The 24606-nt window shown below is 36.0% G+C and overlaps 1 protein-coding gene across 4 annotated transcripts in view; it reads right to left on the reverse strand.

Moving 5' to 3' along the window:
• RagA-B (Ras-related GTP binding A/B) overlaps positions 1-20913 on the reverse strand; it is a 94863-nt gene extending 73950 nt beyond the window's left edge. Inside the window, exon 1 of one of the 4 annotated variants that reach the window (XM_090392623.1) lies at positions 20893-20913. Coding sequence is in view for 2 of the 4 variants with exons in the window: in XM_090392620.1 (XP_090248746.1) it covers positions 15582-15611 (30 nt within the window). In the remaining 2 variants the exon portion in view is untranslated. Of the gene's footprint in view, positions 1-15581; positions 15955-16053; positions 16415-20892 lie in introns of those variants that run through there. The other 3 variants (XM_090392622.1, XM_090392621.1, XM_090392620.1) reach the window with 3 other exon arrangements.
• Positions 20914-24606: the final 3693 nt, after the last annotated feature.

The raw sequence follows: 24606 nt of genomic DNA on the forward strand, positions 1-24606 counted from the left end.
ATATAATTGGTATCAATGAGACAAACAACACTACAACAGGTATCATCCTGCTAAATAATAAATATAGGATTGTTATATTAGGCAACAGTGATCAAGGAAAAGGAAGGGAGGGGGGGTAGCAATAGCATTCAACACCAAACAAGATAAACTTCTCAACTGACAGATAACTCACGTGGTTATGTGGGCAAATTTCAAAATGAGGAACTGAAATGGACAATGAAACTTATTTGTATGCATGTGGTCACAATGAAAGTTATACTAAAAAAAAAAAAGAAGTGGAGGAATTCCCATAGAAAAGAAGAAAGGTGTCTGGGGGGGGGGGAATAATCTCCAGTAAAATTTATATCATACTTCATAAGAGAATAGGAAAAATTGTGGAAGAAAAAGAGAGGAATGAGTTGAGTTCAAGCCAAATAAGGGTCGTCAGGATCAGATTTTCAATATAAAACAGAGAGCTGAAAAATCATGGAAACATAACAAGGGTCTATGATTTGTAGATCTGAAAAGACATAACAAGATGTCAAAAGAAAAGCTTTTCAAAACAGTACAATTAGATTGAGTAAATGAAGCATGATACAGGACAATACATAATCTACATTCAAGTTACAAGGGAAATGGTTTGGTGATAAGGCAACACACCATTTCCATTCTTATTCATCATCCATATGGATTGCATCATGAAAGAATATTATACTTACATTATAGTCTTATTTTAATCCTTTACTCAAGCAAAAGCAAAGTTTGTGCTTGAAGTATGACTAGTCTGTTTGTATATAGAGGACTTTCATCAAATGCCTCAGTAATGCAAAGCACACCTTTCAGATATGTATACTGCTATGTATCATGAGACCACTAGCCAGACTGGTTTCAACCTTTATTAAGGTCTCATCAGTGAGAGCTAGACTCAGGAAGATAAGAAGCTTCCCATAATGTTTTTGGTATACTAAAGCAATTCATGTGAAGTCAATAGCCCCTATATACCAGCAAATAAACTACATGACTAAGTGCAGATGATTCACATGCATAAACTGTTTGCATATGCTTAGTTAAAAGATTAAAAGAATAAAATAGTTTCTTGTCAAGTATAATATACTTTTAACGAAGTGTAAAAACTTCGTTAAAAGCACAGAAAGAAACTAATATTAAACCTGACCAGGAATAGAGATATCAAACTTATTTCTTTGCTTTATGCAGATAAAGTACTACTAAACAAATCCAGTGCAGGTCACCAGGATTATTTAAATAAAATGAATAATAACAGTAACAAATTTGGAATGATAATTAGCAATAAAATACCAGAACCTAGGAAAATAGGCAAAAACATAGAAAACTAACTGTTCTACAGGTTCTTAATGGAGAACCTATTTTTGTAGAGTGTAGTGTCATGTAGCTTGTATCCTGTACTATATGTTTTCCTGATGACGACCTCAATACAGAGGTCAAAATGTTGAATGTTACTTTTTTAATAAGTAATTATTGTAACGTGTTGTGTCTCCATAAATTTTTCGCTATGAATGCCGACCACCATGTAACCTTAAAAGAAAGTATTTCATGAATTGTTTACAATAGCAGGTGTTGGTCAATCAATTTACATGTTCTATCCAAGTTTGTTTGTATTTGTTCCGTTTTTCTTCTATTGATTTTATTTTTAGTTTTAAAATATCATTGTTTTTTTTTTTTTTTTGTCTAATTTGTATTCTGCAGTTCTTCTCATGCAGCTTATTTCACTTGTTTTTAATCTTTATCATATTTATTTATATTTATTGTCCAAATTTCGCTGCTATATAATAATGTAGGTACTGTTAAAGTACAGTACTGTATATTTTTAAGTGTGTTTCTTTTTTGTAGAATATTCAGATTGAGTGTTCTATTTATTAGGCCTATAATCCTATAAAAATTTTTGAAAGTTTTTAATGTTGCATCTTTTTCTCCTTTATATGATATTTCACATCGTTCTATTATTTTATTATCAATCAACTATTTTACTTCTAACTGGAGTTTGTCCACAAAATGGCAATGTTTAAGTTGCATCTATGAATATTTTAAAATATTCATAGATGTAAATTGACATCTATGAATTGTAAATTGTCTTTCTTATATGATCTTCAAATAATAACATATTTATTTTATTATTCCAGGAAATTTCTATGCTTGGGTTATTTAAAGTGTTCTGCTGTATTAATATTTCATGAATAATATAAATATCAAAAAGTGTTGGAGAAAGAGGACACCCCCCCCCCCGTCTTACTTACTCCTTGGTTTATAGATTTTTTTCAGACATTTTTATTTTATTATCATTTATTATCATATGAAAAGCATTTGATAAAGTAAAATGACATGTATTGTGTGATATATTACAAATAATAAATATATCAAACAATGCATGTCTTTTTACTTTACCAAATGCTTTTCATAATCTTTTGATTTCATTTCATGACCAACCACGTTGACAGGATAAAATTTCATGACCACGTTGCCAACAACTGGTGAGATTGATCATAGGGTCTTGACTTGGGAGGTGGCTAAAGGTGTGGAATTTACAATTAAGACAGGGTACATGTGGAATTATCGGGCTGGTAAGTATGACAAGCTTAGGAGTTTGATTGGTTCAGTGCCATGGCATGTAAAACTGCAAGGGCTAGATGTTCATAGTGCATGGGAGGCAGTTAAGAAGTGTTTGCATGAAGCAATGGCTGACTGTATACCTAGAGTCCGAATAATAAATTAAGTAGGGATTAAATGGATGAATAACACCATTAAGCATGAGCTGCAAAAAAAGAAACAACTGTGGAGGAATTTAAGGAGAAAGGTGACCTGCAGGCACATGAATGGTATAAAGCACAGGCCAGAAGGATAACGAGTGTGGTAAGAAAAGCAAAAATGGATTATGAAAGAACATTAGCCATGCAGGCTAAAGAGAATCCAAACAGTTTTTTTGATATATTGCAAGTAAAAGAAAAAATGTATATGGCAAATGATTTTGAAGAATTCCGATGGTAGGGAGGTAACCGAATCAGTTGAATTACTGAGTGAGCACTTTGCAAAAGTATATCATCCAGGTGGTGACATTGCAGGAATGAATGAACCAATAGATTATATGGGAATTGTGGTGAATGAAGTGGAGGTGAATAGTCTATTACAAAATCTCAATGTCAATACATCTGTGGGATTGGATGGTATACCAGCTCGTGTCATACATGAAGCAGCTAAAGAATTGTCAACGCCCTTGACCATTTTGTTTAATTTGAGTCTCGGGTCTGGGTTAGTCCCGAGGGGATGGAAAGAGGGGGAAAATAGTTCCACTGCATAAAGGAGGTTCCAAGACTGCTGTTGTAAATTACCGACCAATTAGCATAACAGGAATCGTTGTCAAGGTCTTGGAGAAATTAATCAAGAGAAAAATACAGGATTGGATAAATGAAAATGGGATACTGTATGGGGACAGCATAGTTTTGTGAAGGGTAGATCATGCCTCAGTAACTTGCTCACGTTTTATAACACAGTGACGGCTAAGCTGGATAAGGGTAATGGGTTACAGTGATTCTACTGGACCTTGCTAAGACCTTTGACAGGATAGATACCAATGGGATTCTAATCAGTAAACTGCAGGGGATGGATATAGGGTTGGTGATAAATATATCTAAATATAAGAATTGATAAGCTGTATTTGCTGTTGAAAAAAAAAATGTGTGTGTGTGTCTGTGGATAGGAGGGTGGTTGATGGAGAGATATCAGAGAGTAGTTTATTCAGGAGTAGAGTCCAAAAGACAGCCTGTGACTAGTGGTGTGCCACAGGGTTCTGTTCTACGATATAAGAAAGGATCTGAGAAGAAGTGTTCACTTATTTGCTGATAATGCAAAGTTGGGTAGAGCAATAGTGAGTGCACAGGATGTCAAAATTTTGCAAGATGATTTGGATAGTTTGGAGGACTTGGGTAAGGAAAATGGATGTCAATTTAATGTAGCAAAGTGTAAGGTTATGCATTTTGAGGTGAAAAGATTAGTAGCAGTATATCACATTCATGGAACCATATTTCAGGAGATTGATGAGGCCAGGGATTTGGGAGTGTCGGTGGATAGGGAGTTGAAGTTTAGGGAGCACATTGCAAAATGTCGCTAAATCAGCTCATCAAATCACTTGGTTGCTGAAAAATGCTTTAACAAGCAGAGACAAACAAGTTATTGTTCCTCTGTATTGAGCCTTGATAAGACCCCATCTAGACTACTGTGCCCAGATATGGTTGCCAGGGTTTCTTCTTGATGGGGATGAGGTGGAGAGGATCCAGAGACGAGTGACCAAGATGATAGCAGGTCTATGGAATGAACCTTATGAGAACAGGTTGAAAATTTGCGGGTTGCAGAAATTGGTTGATATGATTGAGACATTCAAATTACTGAAGGGTTTCTCTATAAGATTAATTCAGAAGATATTTTTGAGAATAGGACTGGTGGTGGAAGGACTAGGGGCCATACATGGAAGCTGGACAAGAATGTGGTTAGCAAGGGTGTTAGAGCTAGGTTTTTTACTTGGAGAGTGGTGAATGAGTGGAATAAGCTGTCAGAGTCTGTTGTGGGTGCCATGACTGTGAATGAGTTTAAGGCGAGGTATGATAGATACTGTGTGAACGTTGAATAGTTGTTCTTGACATGATGTTAGGGCCTCCCTCGATGAGACTGTCGACTCCCTGGAGTTGCCCGTGATAATAATAATCTATAAACAAAAGGTGAGTTTCTAAATTAAATTCTCTTCTTTTCTCTTTTATTCTTCTACATCTATTGTAGAGAATCCTTTTCTAAATCCATTTTGGCATTCTAATACTTTTTCATTGTATAATTTCAATTTTTTATTAATTCTTCTAATACCTATAATAATAAATTAATATCTCTAATTATCAGGTTTTCTTTTATCCCCATTTCTATATATTACTATACTTGTATTTCATTCTTTTGGTATTTGTCCATTTGTATATATTTTATTTAAAACGTTTAACAATCTCTGATGAATTCCCCCCCCCCCAGCAAATTTATACAGTTTCAAGCTTACCCCACCTTCTCCTGTTGATTTTCCATTTTGTTATTTATTTTATTATTTCAGTTGTCCTTTAATTCTTTCATTGTTATTATATCATTTAAAGCATTTTGTAATTTTTTGGTGTAATTTTTTGTTATTTATCTGTGCAAAGACATGTAAAATAATCTAAGCATTCTTTTAAATCTACTTTGCAATTCATATTTGCAGTTTCTTTTATATCTGCATTCATGTGCTTGAGTATTTTATAGGCATTGGGTCTTATTTTGTATCATTTTCTCAGTATGAAACATTTTTGAACTTGCTGAAAACTTTTGTGGCTTTCTAGATATTGTCTTGGCTAGAGATAATCGGAGATGTTCCATCAGCCAATAACATTTGATTATATTTCTATCATCATGTGTGCACAATCCTTGACTTATGCAGTTAATTCATTCCATAGGCTTCCATGTAAGTCAAATGGTGCTTATCAAGGATTGAATTTTGTATGGTGATCCATTGATATGAGGAGTCCTTGAGGACAATGCGATGAAATTGTATTTCCTTGAGCTAAGATAAAGGATGTCAATTATGCTCTAAGAATGCAGAGAATTAAGGTGAAAAACATTTAATTTAGCTTGTACAAACTAAATTAAATTTAGCACAGACAAGTGTGGTACGTAAGAAGTAAAAGTTGTGAGTCTGTTGCCATGGTATGACAGATGAGCTGAGATGGGGAGCCATGTTCGCGAATGAGTCAGTATGCAAATTATATGAGGAATGGTGTGAAGTTTCTGAATTTGTGAAGTGAAATTCTTCCATCAAACGCAAGGTGTTTGATGGAAGGATTTATATAAGGTGGATGGCTTGCATCTAAATGGATTTTGTGTCAGGAGTCTTGGGAAAGTGTTGTTCAGTGATAGTTCGGAAGTACAAAGTCAGAGAAACTAGTAGAATGTTTGCGGGAGGGGGGGGGTGCAGGTGAACATAGGTCCAGGCGACTCAGAGGTTAGTAAATGGAGAGTGATCACATGATGCAAATTGTAGTGCCCCAGGTTAAAGATAGTGGGCTAAATAACACAAGGTGTAAGGGAGGTAGGTTATGTACTGAAGGGGTATTGCAATTTACGTATACTAATACCAAAAGTATTCAAAATAAGGTAGATGAGCTCCAAGCACCTAACTCCAAAACTATTTAAGTGCAGTCAGTCCATCAGGCATATACAGGTCATTATGTCCATCAATTTCACTCCAGATATTTATTCACTGCACATCATTCCTCCTCCAATCTTCTCATTGACAATCATGGATCTTCTTCTCAATTCTATCCTATCATACCAAGGAAGCAGATTCACAATCTTTTCTTTCTTACTCTTCATTTTTGCTTCTACTAACAACTCTTTCACATCATTTGTGCCTGCCAAAACAATTAATTCGTTAGCTTCTTTCTTCTGCAATTTAAAGCTGCATCGAATCCCCATATAATACTATCTCGTTTCTCTCACTTTTATGCTTTTCCCATTCGTTCTAAGTACTTCTCCAGTCAATATAAGGAGTGGTTCATGGAGAAGTTGAGTCCAGGAGAACGCAAGTGCCCAGCAGTGTACTAAGGGGCTCAGTGCTTGATCATCTGTTATTTAATTTGTATATCAATGATAGATGATATGATTTGACAGGATATATTCAGTTGTCTGTTGACAATGCTAAACTTTGAAGAGAAATGGTAAATGAAGGTGATGCAGAGATCCTGCAGGAAGACTTACACTAGGAGTATATGGGCAAGGGTAAATGGCTGCCTGTTTAATGTAGCCAAGTGTAAGGTGATGAACTTTGGGAAGAAATCAGAAGCTGTGCACTATATTGATGAAACTGAACTGCAGGAACTGATAAGGCTAGGGACTCTGTGTGATTGTGGACAGGGAGTTTAAATTTAGAAGGCATATCGCAAAGGGAACCAAAACAGTATGCTAATAAGGATGTCCCTATTAGCATGTCCTTCAACATGGTTGTTGAAGGACATGCTAATAAGCAGGGACAGAGAGATTATTGTTCCTCCTATATAAGTCTTTAATAAGATCACATCTGGACTAGTGATGTGAAGTCATTAGTCTCTATATACAAGTAGCCCAGTTGTGAAATTACTACATGTGCAAACTTGTTTGCTTACACTTGGATAAAGGATGAAACCAAGAATATAATTTCTTTACATCTTTAATTGATAGTATAACCAAGTGAAAAACTTTCAAAACAGTCAAAACCCAGTCATAGTCTTAATCAGAATTATATTCTTATAACGAAGGATAATAACTTCCATATCTTTATTTACTTTCAAGCAATCTTTTGAGCTATTTCACCAACTTCTGCAATATGCCCGCTGAACTTACACTCTGTCCACCATTATCGCCCAGTCCCTAGTCTCATCAGTTTCTTGAAATTTGGAACCATCAATGTGATGCACAGTAATGCAATCTTTTCAACCCAAAGTACATATTAACCTTAAAAATTTCCAATCATTATCCTTCTCCCACAATGGCAATTTATTTAAATCATTCTGCAGGATAAACAGAGTATCTGCCCAATTTTGCATCATCAGCAAACAAATAAATATCTCACCCCTTAAATTTTTCCCTAAATGATATACAAATTAAATAGTGGCACTAGTGCAGAACCCTGAGGTACCCTAGTCACCCTCATTCTCCTAGATTCCACTCCACCATATGCTACTCTATAGTGTATCTGTGTCAGCCACTCCATTATCCATGCTAATATTCATATCCATTCCTATTTGTAACAAGTTTTGTAATAGTTTTCCATGTGGTATTGTGTTAATTGCCTCTGCAAAGTCCACCAGTATCATGGTGTAGCCATTTCCCTTATCTAATCTGCTGTTAAAATAAATTACTAAGGCAGAACCTACCTTTAACAAAGCCATGCTGCCTAGTATAGAGTATCGTATTTCCCTATCTGACCACTGCTGGATTTTACTTTTAACCAACTTTTCCAATACTTTAACCACCACTTCAGAGATAATAATTAGTCCGTAGTTTGCTACTTCTCTTGTAGCCACCATTATGTAATTGTGGCTACAAGGTGGCTTTCCACTCTCTTGGAACCTTGCCAGAGCCGAGACTTAGATTAAACAACTTCATCAGAGGCACTGCCAGTTCACTTGCACATGAGCAGACATACCGTCCAGTCCCACTGCTGTATTCACACTGTTATTTTTCAATCGCTCCTGTTCATCAACCACAATTTTTCCATGCATCTGTCGAATCAGCAACTGCAAAATCTCCACCTGGATGATACACCTTTGAAAAATGATCACTCAGCAACTCAACTATTTTCTTTTTCTCTGTCACTTTCCTACCATCAGCATTCATTAAAGTCATCCTTTCATAGTCATTTTTCCTCTTACTTGCCACATAAAGAACTCTTTTGGATTTACTTTGGCCATCTTAGCTACTTTCCTCTCACAATCTGATTCACCTTTCTTGCTTGCACTTTGTATTGCTCTTGAATATGATGATCACTTTTTTCTTTATATTCCCTTCAGTCTTTTTTTTAGCAGTTTGCTTTATATCTCTATTCATCCACATAATCCCCACTTGGTTTATCCTCCTGACCTTGAGTATGCAGTCTGATACTGCTTCTCTCAAACAATTCCTGGCCACTTCTCATGCACTACTCACATTCTTTCCTTGTAGCTTCTCAAGCCATGGCAGTGTTCCAAGATATCTGCTAAGTCTCTCAGAATTACGAGCTATATAGTTCAACATAAACCCTTTCCTGACAGAGAATTCCACATGTTTAACAACTTCCCAGAAGAAGACTGCATGGTCACTCTCTCTCTCCAAGTGGAGGCAATGTCTACCTTGGATATGGATACATCTTCTGATGCTATTACCAGATTCAGCACCCTCACCTCTATGGTATGTATCAGGTAATTATCCCTTAGCAATTGTATAAATTCCACTTGTCATAGCTCCCCCCCCCCCCACCTCCTGTCAACGTGGTTAGCCTAGTGGCTTTGCGCTTCGCAACTATATGCCTGGGAAAGGAGTGTCCCAGGTTCGATTCCCGTCGAAGATGTGAAGAACTTGAGGATCTTCCTTAGCCATAGCCAAGTTAGCCAGTCTTGGGTGTAGGCAGTAGGGTTTTTTCCGCCAGTTTATCTGGCGTGTTTCATCCTGCAAGCAGGCAAACCGGCCCTATGAACATACACTACTACAGTCAAAACTATATCCCCCCCCCAGCAGCAGGCTAGGCGACAGGTCGGTTGGGAGTAGTACTAACAAGAAGTCGCATCTAAGTAACACACGGACTCTGCATAGGAAGCGGGAATAATGCGTAATGAAAGAAGAAGATACCCCCCCCTCCCTCCTTCCTCCAATCTATGTCCCCATAGTCGGAGTACTCCATCATAATAATAATAATAACTCAGCCTGCATATTGTGCTAATCTGATGATGCTTGGCATTGTTATATCGTTCTCATCTAAGTATTTTGTTGTACTTTATATTATCCTTATACTGTAATCTTATTTTTCTTATATACACAAATAAACGTTTATCCTTTACCAAATTTTCTTCCCTTTTATTCTAAGCAGTCTTATTGACCTCCCTACAGTTTAATCACACAACATTCTGATAGAGTTCACCCGATAAGCATTAACAAAATTTATATTTTTACTGCGCCAGATAATACCTAGGATAGACGGGACGCTTACCCAGGATGGCCCTCTCAGAATGATACATGATGATTAAACCGAGATAAACTTTATACCTCCGTTCACTTATCTCTTTCTTACAGTCGTGGCTCGCTTTAGTCATTCATACACTTGGGTTTATCCCGCTAAATTCGTTAATATTTTATGAGCAGCTGTATGAATTCATACGACAAAACAGGTCAGGCAGGTACTTGAAAGAAATAATTTAATAAGCTCAAGGAATTATACAAGTATACAATATAAACATTATCAGAAGTATTCTCAAGTAAAGACATAGGCTCAAACTAATTAGACTTAACACAAAAACAAACTTGCATAGACCACTAATATAAGCATTTTCAACATTAATTATTAGGCACTTATCATTCCTTCTTCTCACACATGGTCATTAGTTAACTTACTTTATACACTACTATTAGCTCATACAGAGATACACTCGGCCTCGTAGGGCAAACAAATCTTAAATAAATGGGCCTGAGCCAAGTCATAGACAATTCTTATAGTTCCATAATTTTAGTCCATCTTATATATTCTCTTAGGGGATCACACTCTTCTATGACTGGAAATCACAATACAAAAGTCTACCTTACCGTCTCTGATTTGATGCTTTGTCTCTTTTCCTGCCTTCTCTGATTTGATGCTTTGTCTCTTTTCCTGCCTTGTCTGGTCATCAAGGCCTTCTAGCTTAGCTTCCTATTTGGTTATCTTCGATCGGACTACACAAATGGAATCTCAGCGGGAAATATGGGAGGTGGCATGGGAACATCGCCTGAAACGGAAGGCATCTGTTTGGTTCCTCCATCGCATGACAAAGCACAGCTATCCTAGTCCAAGGATATAGCTTGGCCCATTCCAAACGCTGCGACAGATGAACCGATGCCTTCCACGGCCAGCCAGGGACTTCTCCGACGGCGAACTCAACCTATGTCCAAGAGAGGTCAGGAACCAGAACCCAAAAAAAGCCTTGAATGGGTTTGCATGGCCTTTTTGTTATCTTTTCTCCTCTCAGTATTTCTCGGCCGTCGCGATGCCTGCCAACGCGGTCACGTGTATTTACGTCATACTATTCAGCTCCCTCTATTTTGTCGCACGTGCACTTGTTTTTCTCTTCCTAGAAAGCGCTTTAGTTTCTCTTTCCAGTAACTTCCTTCCCTCCTTTTGCATGCATAACACAGGACGGTTAAAGGTGACCCTTGAACTCTGGCTCACAGGCTTAGCTACCTTAATACAAGAAACGGGGTTCTTAAGTAGATTTAACAGCTTACATTGATTTCTACATCTGGCCCACACATATTACACATTATAATTTACAAGCATTTTATACAGTTCTATACAATTATTTGTTCTTAAATTGATTTGCATTCACAAAGTTATATTTTTATATAACTTAGGCAGAGCACTTAGGCAGAGAACATTCCACGTTCTCTGCCTAAGTTGAATTAAAGTTGTGACCTGAATATTTTATGTTAAACATTTCTTAGCTTATTCAGGACACAACAGCATCTACATCTTCCTGTGGATGGTCTGGTCTATAGCAGCAAATGAACCATCTCCACAAGACCTATTCTCTTTAACATCTAATTTTGTTGTAGTTTCTTCAGCTATCATCAGCAATACCATATCATTAGCACCTCCATAGAACAATTGGAAGAATGACAGTACATCACAGCCTTCGATTGGAAAAGGCCTAAGTTTGATTTCGTCATAATGAGAGGAATCTTTATATGGGAATTTTTCAATTGATGGTGAGTTAGCCAATCTCATATGGAGGTAGCAGTTTTTTTTCCCTCCTGGAAACTCAGGTTTTTCATCCTATACAGACAAATCAGCCTTCAGAACAATTTACAGATAAAAAGTACTTGTGGTGGTGGTAGTGGGGGCAGATGATGGTAGTGGTGGTTCAGCATAGTTGATGGATTAAGTGATGGAGACAGAGTTGTTGAGTAGGTGTCTTCCCTTGATGAGTTTTTGGAGTCTTTGGAGGTGTCACAAAATATTAATCTCCTGTCCTATTCCTTCTGTCCTTCCTGAAAATACAATTTCCTTTACATTCTATACCTGAACAATATCATTTTCTACCAACCATGTCTCATTGATGGCTGTAATTTTTTTTTTTTTTTTTTTTGGCCAAGTTGAGCTGATCAATCCCAAAAACTCCTCTTCCTTATATCTGATACTTACTGGCATTTGTGTCATGCATTTCAACATCTCCTTGAACCCACAGTTGCCCTTGTGGAATGTCATCCCAAACTCATTCGAATCTGAAACCTGTGAAATCGCATTTGGCATTGCATAAAAATTTCTGTGTGTGCACACACATTTATCCTAGGGTAGCCAGACACAAGCTTGATTGCATCTTCCCTAATATCTCTAGTTTCCCTGGTTTTGATTCCACTCTCTCTAAATACTTTCTCCCAACATCTAACTTTAATAAAAACATTGAAATAAGAGTCCATAAGGCATGTATAAGTCATGCAAAGTTATGCTTTTCATCCATTAAATTCACTCTATAGATCTATAAACTGTTTTCCTCATGCACAATCTTCTCATCGACTCATTAGCTATCATGGCTTCTCAATTCTGTCCCATCATACCAAGGAAGCAGACTTAAAATCTTTACTTTTTACTCTTCATTTTTTTGCTTCTTTCAGAAACTTTCATATCCTCTCTCACTGCATATTTCTCTCCTTTCAAATCATTCAATCAACTCTTTCACATCTTCCTTCTGCAAACTAATAGCTTCACTACCATCTTTGATCCTCACACCTGGGAAACAAGCTTTCATCACTTTCTCATTAAGCATACCTCTTATAATTGAATCTCCATACAATACTTTCTACTTATTCCGAGTTTCTTGCACTTTTATACTTTCCCCATTCACTTTTTCCTTCATTCTCCCACTTTCATTAAAGTATTAAACTTTAATAGCCAGATATTTCAACTTGAAAATGATAGATCATGAGTGACATAAAGCTAGTGGAGTACAGAGTATAATATGAATAATGGATTATTTAAAACAGTAAAAGAAGCATTAGATTAAAAAAAATTGTCTGATTAAAATGAGAATCTCATATCTTCAATAAGGAGAGGCAGTCATTCCAGTTCAGATTTGGACGATGAAGCAAGGCTTCAGCAAAGATATAGGAAAGTCTCATTCTAATCAGATATCATTATTATTTATTTATTTATTTTTATCTAATGCTTCTTCTGTTAACCACTAGTGTGTTCCATTAATACAGTCACACAGCTCTATTTTAAATAATTCATTTTTTGTGTTAATGCAACTGATGATCTGAAATTTTCAGGTTGAAATATCTGCCTATTAAAGTTTAATACTTCATTCATCCTTTTGTTCACATGTTGTTTTGTCCTAAATTTATGGCACAAGCATCTAAAATATCAGTGTTCAAACTAGTTTTAACTTATGGATCTGAAAGTTAGGTTAGGTTAGAAATAAAGCAGTTAATAAAAGAATAAAGACCACAAATAAATGTCCACAAAATTGCCTTCAGAACCTGCTACATATTTGGAGGTTCTGAATAATTCCTCTAAGAAAAATTAGGAAAGTGAACAAGTGGCTCAATTATAGAATATTAAAAAGAAACATATTAGGAAGGAACATGACAATGCTGGCATTCCAGGATATGAGAGAGTAGAACTAATCTAAGGTGGTCAACTTAAACAAAATGAGAGAGGAAAGGTTAGCAAAACAGGTGTCATGATGCCAAGAAAACAAAAGACCAGAGGAAGACTAAGTTCTAGGTGGACTGATGCAGTCAGAAGTGTCTTAGAAGACAGAAATAAAATATGACAATATTGGAGATTAGAATTTGGAAGAAGTGGAAAGGGGGATTAGTGATAATATGAACCTAATTGTGTAGTACTGTCACCAAATCTTGCACAGCTGCCCTGGCGGGTACATATCAGGAAATCATAATAATGAGGGAAAAAAAAAAGCGAAATAAATTTGCTTTTTGATCATAAAAGAAAAAATGAAGAAATAATCAAATTAAATATATGTTAATGAAATACTAAGTTAAATAAAACCTAAAATGTCCACAAAATTGTCTTCAGAACCTGGTATGTATTTGCAGGTTATGAATAATTCCTTTGCACTAAGGAGGCTCTGCAACTGCAAGAACTCTAAGACTGTACTCTAGGAAATAGATGAAGCCAGGGATTTGGGATAAAATTACAGAATAACTAGTATCTTGGGAGTGGAAACAAAAGTGTTGGAAAAGTTGGTTATAAACAGAATTAAGGAATGGGTGGATAAGAATAAGATGCTCCATGAGGGCAAAAAAAATATTGTTTTGTGAAAGGGTCAGTAGGGCCTTAGTAATTTACTGACTTTTTGTAAGAGAATGACAGAGAGAAATGATAAACAAATAGCTATACAATACTGCTGGATTTTGCAAAAAGCCATTTGACAGAATAATACCACATGGAACTGTTATGCAAAGCAGAACAAACAGAGACAGATATTAGAGTGGCTGATGGACAAATACCAAAAATTAGTATATGGAGGAGCATTCCAGGAGAAAGCAGGTGACTGGCAGACTATTTATTTTATACATAAATGATGTAAGAAATTATTTGAAGGGAGATATTCAGTTTTCTAGTGATCAAAAATATTGGGTAACAGTTAATACAGTTAAAATAACAGTTAATCAAGGTGATGTACAGAACTTGCAGGATGCTTGCAATTTAAAAAGACTGACAATATGGGCAAAAGATAATGGGAACCAGAGTAATTACAGAACAGAACAATTACAAGATGTGCACCATATTGACAGCAATGTACTCTAGGAAACAGATGAAGCTAGGGATTTGTAGTAGATAGAGAGCTGAAGTTTAGAGGCCATACTGTTAAGGTTGCCAAGGTAACTCATAAGATTACTTGGCTACTGAGGAATACACTAACAATTAGAGATAAGGATGGTTATTCCTTTTTATAAGGCCTTGATATAGTTCGCCCACCGATTAGAGATCCTTCGACACTTCTGCGCATCTCAGAAAAAGGAGAATTCATTCCGAAAATAGGATAATCAGTCCATATTGTGGGATGAGTTGTTTATTATTACCGGTCGGAAAATTAACTTCTCTTTTATGATTATTGTAGTTAACTATATTGCTTGTATAACAGTTGGAAAATTTTACCTATAAAGCACGCGATTCGGCGTGTCGGCGACCAATTCGGACGTCCTTCATTTCTTTCTCCCCTTCAGCATGAATCGACTATTCTTGGAAAGATGCAAAGTAGAGACCAACAAACGGTGGGCGAACTATACCTTCATATCTGGATTATTGTGCTCCAGATTTATTGGGGAAAGGAAGTAATGGAGAGGATTCAGAGGCAAATGAAAAAGATGGTGAGTGGTTTGTGGAAGGCTGCCTATTTGAACAGACAAACAAGTAATTAAAAAGTTTTATAATATTAATTAATATAAAGGAAATATTTCAGAACTCTGGAAATTGAGTAAGAGATGATGTGGTTAACAAGAACTAGATGCTCTGGTTGGAGAGTCAAATGAGTGGAATTGGTTACCAGAGTTAGTTGCGAGTTCATCTGTCAACGAGACATTGTGTGGATGATAATTTGGGTCTCCTGCAATGAGGCTTTGGGTTCCATGGAAGTGTCCCATATAACCATAATAATATAAACATTTAGAATACAAACTTAATTTTACATATTAAATTACTACTGTGTAAAAATTATTACATGGTAGCACTCCATTACACACAACCAAGGAAATTAATACCATGTACTGTATGTTTAGTTTTATAAATTTCACAATTAGGATGGCAGCATGCTTATTTTGCTGCATTAAGAGCATTTTGTTCTCACCCGTTCTTCTGGATCTTTGTGGGTTCCCATCTCTAGACACCGAGAAGTTTTGAGGTATGACAATTATGTCCATCATTTACACCATCTCTAGCAATGCAGGATCAAAAAATTATCTTTGAACATTCCTACGATCTTATAATCAGTGTCAAAATCTTGTGAAAATATATACAGAACTTAACGGTTCCACCTGAGGTAATGAGATCATTAATGCAGAATATAAACAAAATAAGCAAAAACAAGCATGTAAGAAACCGTTCCATTTGTTTGTTTTTTTATATTTCCTCTGTATAAAACTTCATTTTTAATTCACTAATTCAATTTTTATTTTTAATTCACAAATTAAATTATATTTAAACACACTGATTATTTGACGTTTCAAATTAAAAACGTTAATGTCATGGAGTTAAATTGTATTTTTCTTCAAGAACAAAATGAATAACTCTTATAATTTTCTCCTCCTATTACTACTAACCTTCTTTTTCATATTGCCAAAGGTAATGAGAACGCACCAAATTAAATACTTCTTAAATAGAAAACTTTAAAAGTCAAAGCAAAGTGATTTGAAGTTCCTACCAACGTTCCACTCGTGCACAAATCACATGATTGCTGAAAAGATCTACTGGCATCTACCCAAGCCAAGCCTGATGAAAAGATAAACAATTTCTCCGACTTTCTGATAGGGTAATACACACGACTAACAGAACATCAGCAAGGGCAATAGAAGAAACAGAGTATAGTCCGTTCTTTTGACTTTAAAAATAAAAATGCATTAAACGAAAGAATAACAAATATTCGTGATTATTTTATACTGGATTAGCCTCTGAAGCATTCGAAAATAATTGTATGCTTATGAAAATACACCAACCTCTGGCATAATTTGCCAGGTGTTGCACAATTTAAAAGTGAAACTTCGACCACGAAAACGAGTGTTTCTTTTTTTTTTTTTTTTTTTATCAATGATTTTGATTAAGCATGCCAGACCACTTAAATTATTTCGAACTATTTCAATAACAATATCATTATTCCGAAGTAAAATGGATAGAAACCTAAAGAAAAGACTAATAAATTGTTATGTGTGGACTGTTGCCCTCTATACAGCTGAAACTTGGACATTGAAGAAAGCAAAAATTAAGATTTTGGAAAGCTTTGAGATGTGGATTTGGAGAAGGATGGAAAATGGACAGATAAAATAGCTAACGAAGAGGTCTTAAAAAGAGTAGAAGAAAGAAGTCTGTTAAGGAGGATAAAAAGAAAAAAGGGAAACTGGATCGGACATATTCTGAAAGGGAATGAAATCATCAGAGATGCCATCGAAGGAAAAATAGACGGGAAAAGACCCAGAGGAAGAGTAAGGAAGACAATGCCAGATGACGTGCTGAATGGAGACAGGTACACAACCTTGAAAGAGAAGGCTCGGAACAGAATAGAGTGGAAGAAAAGTTTTTGCTACTAAGAGAAGAACCTGCTCAAATGCAGAATACTCAAGAAGAAGATCATTATTCCACACTGCTTTAAAACAGTTTTCTAGCAACTGGTGTCCATCAGAGGCCAGGCAGAAACCAAAGGAGGACAAAATCTTCTGAATATCATACAGCCTGTTTGCAAGTATGCAGGTTTTTCACGGTCAACTCAAACAGTGCATAATTATTCATTTTCGAACAAGACAGTCGAAATCGGACAAAATTCCCAACCGCTCTCCTATCACTTATAATAAAAGTGTGCATGTTCGATTTTTTATCGATCATTTTCGAAACTTTCATGTTTAACAGGAAAAGAAGCATCTTCATGGAAACGTTTCTGGTTTCATAATTTCAGAAGAGCTGAAGAAATCGCAGAAACGTTTATGGTCACAGGTTTAATTCTAGTTGCTGCTGCTGCTGCTGCTTTATGAACCTTTTACAAGGTTCATAAAGCAGCAACTTTTTTTTCCCAGGCGTTCTGTGATAAGTCATTGGTGTAAACACGTAAACTTCTTCCCTCCATCCTGGTGAATTGAACAAGCAACTTTGAAAATTGTACAACAGAACAAACAAAGTTTCAGATATGATTGAAGTTAAAATTTATTATTATTATAACTTTATTCACACAATTGAGACACAGTAAAAACAACATGTCATTCAAACATCGATTTGACTTGTGATACAGAACAATTTCGATTTTTACCCAAGAATCTACAGATAGTCTGTCAGATATTGTCGTAAAATATGGACTGAAATCAAAGAAATGTGGAGGAGTAACGGTAACAAGGAATCACCTTAGAAATTCCATCTTTAACGCTAACATCTCCAAATAGTTCATTGTGGACAGATATTATCCAGTCTTCCACTTAGCCTGACTGCAACAAATTAATAAATTGTTTGCCATTCAACCATTTAGACTTATTAGATGCTTTAGTCAAAATCCATGTAGTTCGTCCGTGCCAGGTGCGCTCCAGTTTATTTTCATTTTTAGCTTGTGCACTGGCCATATCTTTAGCAATAGTGACATTTTGCATTTATTTTTTGTTTCATTTCTGATACTATTTCCTTAATCCATGATGCATCTTTATAATGTTTCAAAGGATTGTCCCAGATTGACTTCCAAAATTGTCAGTTGTGAGTGTATTGTCTGTTAATAAGGTCAATGATAAACTGTGTAAGAGTCTTCGGTGAGCCAAGATGAGACTTCAGACTCCATGGAGGTGCCCGTATAATAATAATAATAATAATAATAATAATAATAATAATAATAATAATAATAATAATAATAATAATAACATCCCTGCAGAGATTGAAAGAAGTGAAGTTGGTTTAGGTCAATTGAATATTTTGTACATATTGGTTGATTCTTGCTTCACATCTTTTAGTCTTCTGTGCAGTGGCAATAATTCTATGCTTTAGTTCTTCAGTAATGAGAGAAATTGCTTTGTTGACCAAATGATATGTATTTATGAGTTGGTTTTCGATGCTATAATTTTTCAGCCGTCCTTCAAGATTTCCAACTGCTCAGATCACGAAGAAATTTGCTGAATTTTATTTCCAACTGGGTTTTTCATGGTGCTGATTGCTTCATCTTTGGCTTTTGGTTTGCAGTTTGCAACCAAGCTTCATTGTAATGATATAAACTTTGCTCTATAACAACTGATTTGTTTCCTTTAAAATTTTCGTTATGATTGTTTTTATCGCAGCATTTGATAAAAAGAGCTGTTTTAGCACAGCTGTTGGTTGAGCTTTTAATGTTGATGGTCTTATATGGTCATTTATGTAATTCATATGTACCAATAGCTCCGATTTCATTTTACTCTATACTTCTATCACATCGGAGGTTTGTTGTTAACTTGATGATCACTGAGTTGAATTTAAAAGTTAGATACAGCTATCTCATGATGATTTGTTTTTATGGAATCTGTTTATTTATTACATAGCTCTTGCAGTTCAAGTTCAGTAAATATTGTGTTGCGAAAAATTGAAATTATTTTGGTGCTTAAGCCTCTGCTCTGTTATTGCAGATTCTGGGATTTTTGTTTTCAATACATAAGCATACGTTGTCTAAAACTCCGTTTTTCTAAAGATGATCTGTAAAAATATTTCATAACTTCTCAGTTTTCTTCTACAGTCCATATTTTACTTTTGGTTTCTTCTAGTCGCTTTTCATTTTCCTGCTATGGTTGCCCAAGAAGGAGAGCTGGGTCCTGTAGCAGACGTTGCCTGATGCCCAGGATCTCCAAAATGTGATACTCTACTTGATTACCCAGGCCTTGCTGATCCAGTATGGATTTCCTCTTGCTTATTACCATGAAAATGGGGGTGAGGTGGAACATTGTTAGTCTGGTTTCTCAGTTGAGATTCATGTGACAAGGGTTGCCCTATTATTATTATTATTATTATTATCATCATCATCATCATTATACGGAAATCCCAATGGATTCCAGTGACTTTTATGGAAAGGCCCACTTCAAGTTTTATATGTATGAATCCTATCATACCTCTCCTTAAATCTAATAACCAGATGCTCACACTGACAACTCCTAGATTCCTCTCTATTTGTCATGTATTGTTTTTGTATTGTCATGTGAGTCAATCTTACAGAACCCCCTTTAATAACATTTAAGTTTGTGTCACGTTCCTTTTTTTTCAACTAAACTTTGCAACCTATACACCGTCACCCTATCCCCGTAGGCAGCATTCCACAGACCTGTCACACTTGATCACTCGTCTCTGAATTCTCTCTATTCTTTACGAATTCTAGGAAAACAGGTAACAAAATGCTGCCAAGAATAAAAAGGCCTTGGATAAAAAGGATTGAGAGCCTTCTTGTATTTACTTCTTAGCATGTCTTTCAGCATCCAAGTAATTCTTTGAGATTTTTTTACCAACTTTAGCTACATGTCCTCTGAATTTGAAACCTTTATCCACCATTACTTTTAGTTCCCTAGCCCCCATATGCAATCTAGTACCATCACTGTGATACACAGGACGTAATATTTTCAACCCGAAGTGCATGAACTTACATTTTGCAATATTAAATTCGCAATCATTATCTTTTGTCCATGATGGAAAGTTATGTAAATTGTCCTTCAGGATATCTACATCATCTTTATCAACTACTGCCCACCATAGTTTTTCCTCATCAGCAAATAACTGCATATTTTCTTACATAATTCTCTATATTATAAATATTCAAATTAAAGAGTAATGACCCTAGTACAGAATACTTGTGCATTCCACTAGTCATGCTCATTCTCATAAATTGCTTTCTTCCATGGACTCCTCTCTGATGTCTCGTCAACCATAGCCATGTCACAAGCTTCATATCCGTTTCCATTTGTTCCATATTTCATGGTAGTTTTCCATGAAGTCCAGCAGTATCATGGTGTTTCGCAAACTTCAGATATCCGCATGCCCCTTCTTCATTATTCATTATTACCAAGTATCTCCTTGTCAATTCTTCTTTCACTATACGTTATTCCCGCTTCAAATGCAGGATCCGCGTGTTACTTAGATGAGACTTCTTGTTAGTACTACTCCCAACCGACCTGTCGCCTGGTCTGCCGCTGGGGGGGGGGTGAGATATATTTTTGACTGTAAAGGCGTATGTTCACGGGGCTGGTTTGCCGGATGAAAAACGCCAGATAAACTGGCGGAAAGGCTATGCCTGAGGAAGATCATCAAATTCCTCACGTCTACGACGGGAATCGAACTTGGGACACTCCTTCCACAGGCATATGGTTGCGAAGCGCAATGCCACTAGGCTAACCGCGCGGACAAGTATCTCCTTATCAACAACAATAATAAATATATATATAAATAAATAATAAAGTATACAGTGGTACCTCGACTTACGAACCGCTAGACATACGAACTTTTCGAGATATGAACTTTTTTCTTATCCCATTTTGACCTCTAGATACGAACCTAGACTCGAGATACGAACCGTGATGCTTTTCTTTTCAAATGAACTAAAGCGTGTTTTACATTATACTTTTTAACTTTTTTATGCACATTTAGGTGAGCGCGCGCTGAACCATCTATAGTCTAACGTTTGTTGTTACAACGTCGTATTTATCTGAAATATAACGAACGCTGCACGTATTTGCTTTTTTTGTTTCCATCTCGGTATTTGTGTAAACAAACAATACACTTCATGAAGATTTTTTTTAGGTTTGTATTTATTATGTGTACTGCATGTATTTCTTTTTATAAGTGACGTATTTTATTGTAGCCTAACGTTTATTTTCTGAATAATCTACCAGATAAGCGTAACTTCACTGATCAGCGTATTATTTTCAACATGGGGCCAAGGAAAACTAAGAAAGAAGAGAAGTAAATCACAATAGAAATTAAGAAAGAGATTGTGGAAAAATACGAGAAAGGAGTCAGGCAAAGTGATCTGTGCAGGCAGTATGACCTGTCCAAATCCACCATAGCTACAATTGTCAAAAAAGCAGATTTTTATAAGGAACTGGATGTGGCCGTAGGAGTATCTATCATGTGCCAATACCAGTGGTGACCTGAATATAAAACCTCTGTTGGTTTACCACTCTAAAAATCCTAGAGTCTTTAAAAAGCAGAAAGTTAACAGGCAAAAACAGCGTTATGTGGAGAGGTAACAGCAGAGCCTGGGTAACCAGACAATTCTTCTGTGAGTGGATGACAGTGAAAACGGTTTTCCACAGTAAAACGGTATCTACAAGAAAGGAGTTTGCCTGAGAAAGTTCATCTTATAATTGACAATGATCCAGCATATCCACCACAGTTGGAAGAAGGTTTGGATGAAGAGTTTAATTTTATCAAAATTAAGTTCATGCCTCCCAATACCACACCACTCCTACAAACAATGGATCAATATGTTATTTCCAACTTCAAAATTACACCAAAGCTCTTTTCAAAAGATGTTTCGAAGTTATCACCCACACAGAATTAACCCTCAGGAAATTCCGGATCACTTCAATATTCTTCATTGTTTGCATCTTATTAGTCAGGAATGGGAAGATGTTTCTGTGAGAACTCTAAAATCAGCCTGGAAAAAGTTATGGCCCAACTGTGTCGGTGTCCAAGGAACGGCATTGGAGAGACTTGAAAGCGAAATTTACATTGTAGATACAGTTGTCTCCCTGGGCGAGACCATGCATTTGGAAGTTGATGAAGCAGAAGTAGAGGAACTGAACGAGGACCACAACGTTCAGCTGACCACTGAATAGCTACAGGAGTTAAGAAGAGATCAGGGAAAAGAAAGGGATGAGGAGGAAAACAAATGTCTTCAGAGGACAAAAAAGGGAGCAATTCCAACAAGTGACATAAAAAATCTTGCAGCACTGGGGGCATATTGCAAGAATTTGTTAACAAGTGGCATTCACATCAAGGTGTTGTTTCTAGAGCAACCAATAACTTCAATGACAATGTCATTAACCACTTTAGAAGGGGGTTAAGGAAACGACAGATACAGTCAACGTTGGATATGTTTTTTAAACTTCCTTCACCTAAGAGGCAAAAAGAAGCAACTGATGACAACAAATCGAAAACTCCTGAAACACAAACCAACCCACAAGAAAATTAATTTTTTAACAATTTAATGGAAGATGATTTTCATACTAATCACATAAAACCAAAGACATCATAAATAAAAATTAATATGTAATGGTATACAAAATGCATATTTCTAGTGTAAAAAAAAATGCTCATTCTCACTCCTCCATTTCTTTGCATTTTCTTCATTTAGTTGAGAATGTTTTTTTTTTTTTTTTTTTTAAATTTTGAATCTGGAAACTAATTATTTGATTTCCCATAAGATATAATGATAAATTGTTTTGGTTTTGATATACATACTTTTCGAGATACGAACCGCGGTCAGGAACGAATTAAGTTCGTAAGTCGAGGTACCACTGTATTTCATTGTAAATAATTGTTTTATTTGAATTTATATGTTCATGTAAACAAAAAATATGATTTATTTTCAGTAGAACAAAATTTGGAATAGGTTCCTCTTCATTTCCCATCCATGAAAATCCACATTTCAAGTAATTAATATCACACTTACGAAGATTTTTCATCTTCTTCGTAGTTGGTTCTCTAGAGATATCAGACGATACACCCTTATGAAATTCATTTGATCCAGATACAACATCAATGTTTTCTTCTTGCTTACAGCTACTTGCATTTGCTATATTGTTCTCTTTTGTGCATTTTATAAATCCTGTCTTTAACCAATGATCCAGACTTACAATCAGCTAACGCCTTTTAATTCCCGTATATATAGGGAGTAGGCGAGGCCGTTTTTAGCCCTATCTAACTTTTGGAGACTGAGTGGGTAGTTCAATCTCCACTGGTACCCAATCAGAGATAGCTGGCCCAAGGCTATCACTAATTAAGCAGCACGCAGTAAAGAGTGGCGGCTCAACAAGTGTCGCCATCTCGTGGTCCCAAACTCTAACACTCGTATTCAATGTCTGAAATAATGTGGGTTCTACGGTCGATTTCCTTGAGATCCATACCTAAGAATTTGAAACCAAAAAAAAAAAAAAACCGTATTTACTCGAATATAACTCGCACTTTTTCCCCCCAAAATTAAAGCTAAAAAATCGTGGTGCGGGATATATGTGGAGATTTTCGGAAACTAAAGTTTTCAGAAAAAAACGGAGAATGGTGTGACTTACCAAGAAGCTCCTATTCATTATCGCTACTTTTGTCATCGAGAAGAGTTTCATTGTGTGCATTGTCAAAGTCATCTACCCAAACAGCTTCATCTTCTTTTCCATTATTTCAAGCAAAAATGACCAGTAATTTACAAGACTTGAGATATGTAATCAACCATCTTTCACAAATGGCTAATGAGAAGTAAAAGTAGAGCGAGAAACAGACAGCAATGGTAGGCCAGTAGAGATAGAGCAGCTATGAAGAAATGCATATGATTGGTGCGGTGTTAACAAAAGATTGCGCGAACCAATGACAAAGGCAAGTCAACAGTTGAGTTGAAATGTTAATTCTCTTCAACCGAATTCCATAATATCTAAAATACATTCACTATATATTTCCTTAATTTTTAACACGTTCACAACGCAGTGGTGTCAAGCAAAACCATATGTTGCACCTGCAACATTGTTTTGCTTGAGTCTATACAGCAGTTTCTGTTGGAGGGAGGGTGATTCATTAGTTAGTGCCGTTTTTATCCCAGTTGTCTCTAATTGCGCTATTTGTTGAGAAATGTATTACACAGACTGCAAATATCTCTTTAGCTTATTCAGTGATACAATAAAACTACTTGCTTTTCTTGCGTCTTCAGTATAGTGACGCTGTTGGGGAGGACGTGTTGTTTTTTGCAGGGAGCGAGTTACTATCGCCAGGACGTGAACGTCGTGACGATAGTAACTCGCAATCTGAGTAGGAGAATTCATACATAATATATAATTTATTGAGAAATATATATGTTTAAAATAATTCTTTTTTTCTTAGTAACGATTCCATGCGTTAATGATGTATAGCCGAAAATTGCCATACTTTGAGAAACACTGCCTTATCTAATTGGCTGTCACTCTAATGTAAACTGTGAG

Source organism: Typopeltis vanoorti, chromosome 5 (assembly GCF_054136105.1).
Source record: "Typopeltis vanoorti isolate ZY-2024b chromosome 5, IOZ_Tvanoo_1.0, whole genome shotgun sequence".
NCBI lineage: Eukaryota > Metazoa > Arthropoda > Arachnida > Uropygi > Thelyphonidae > Typopeltis > Typopeltis vanoorti.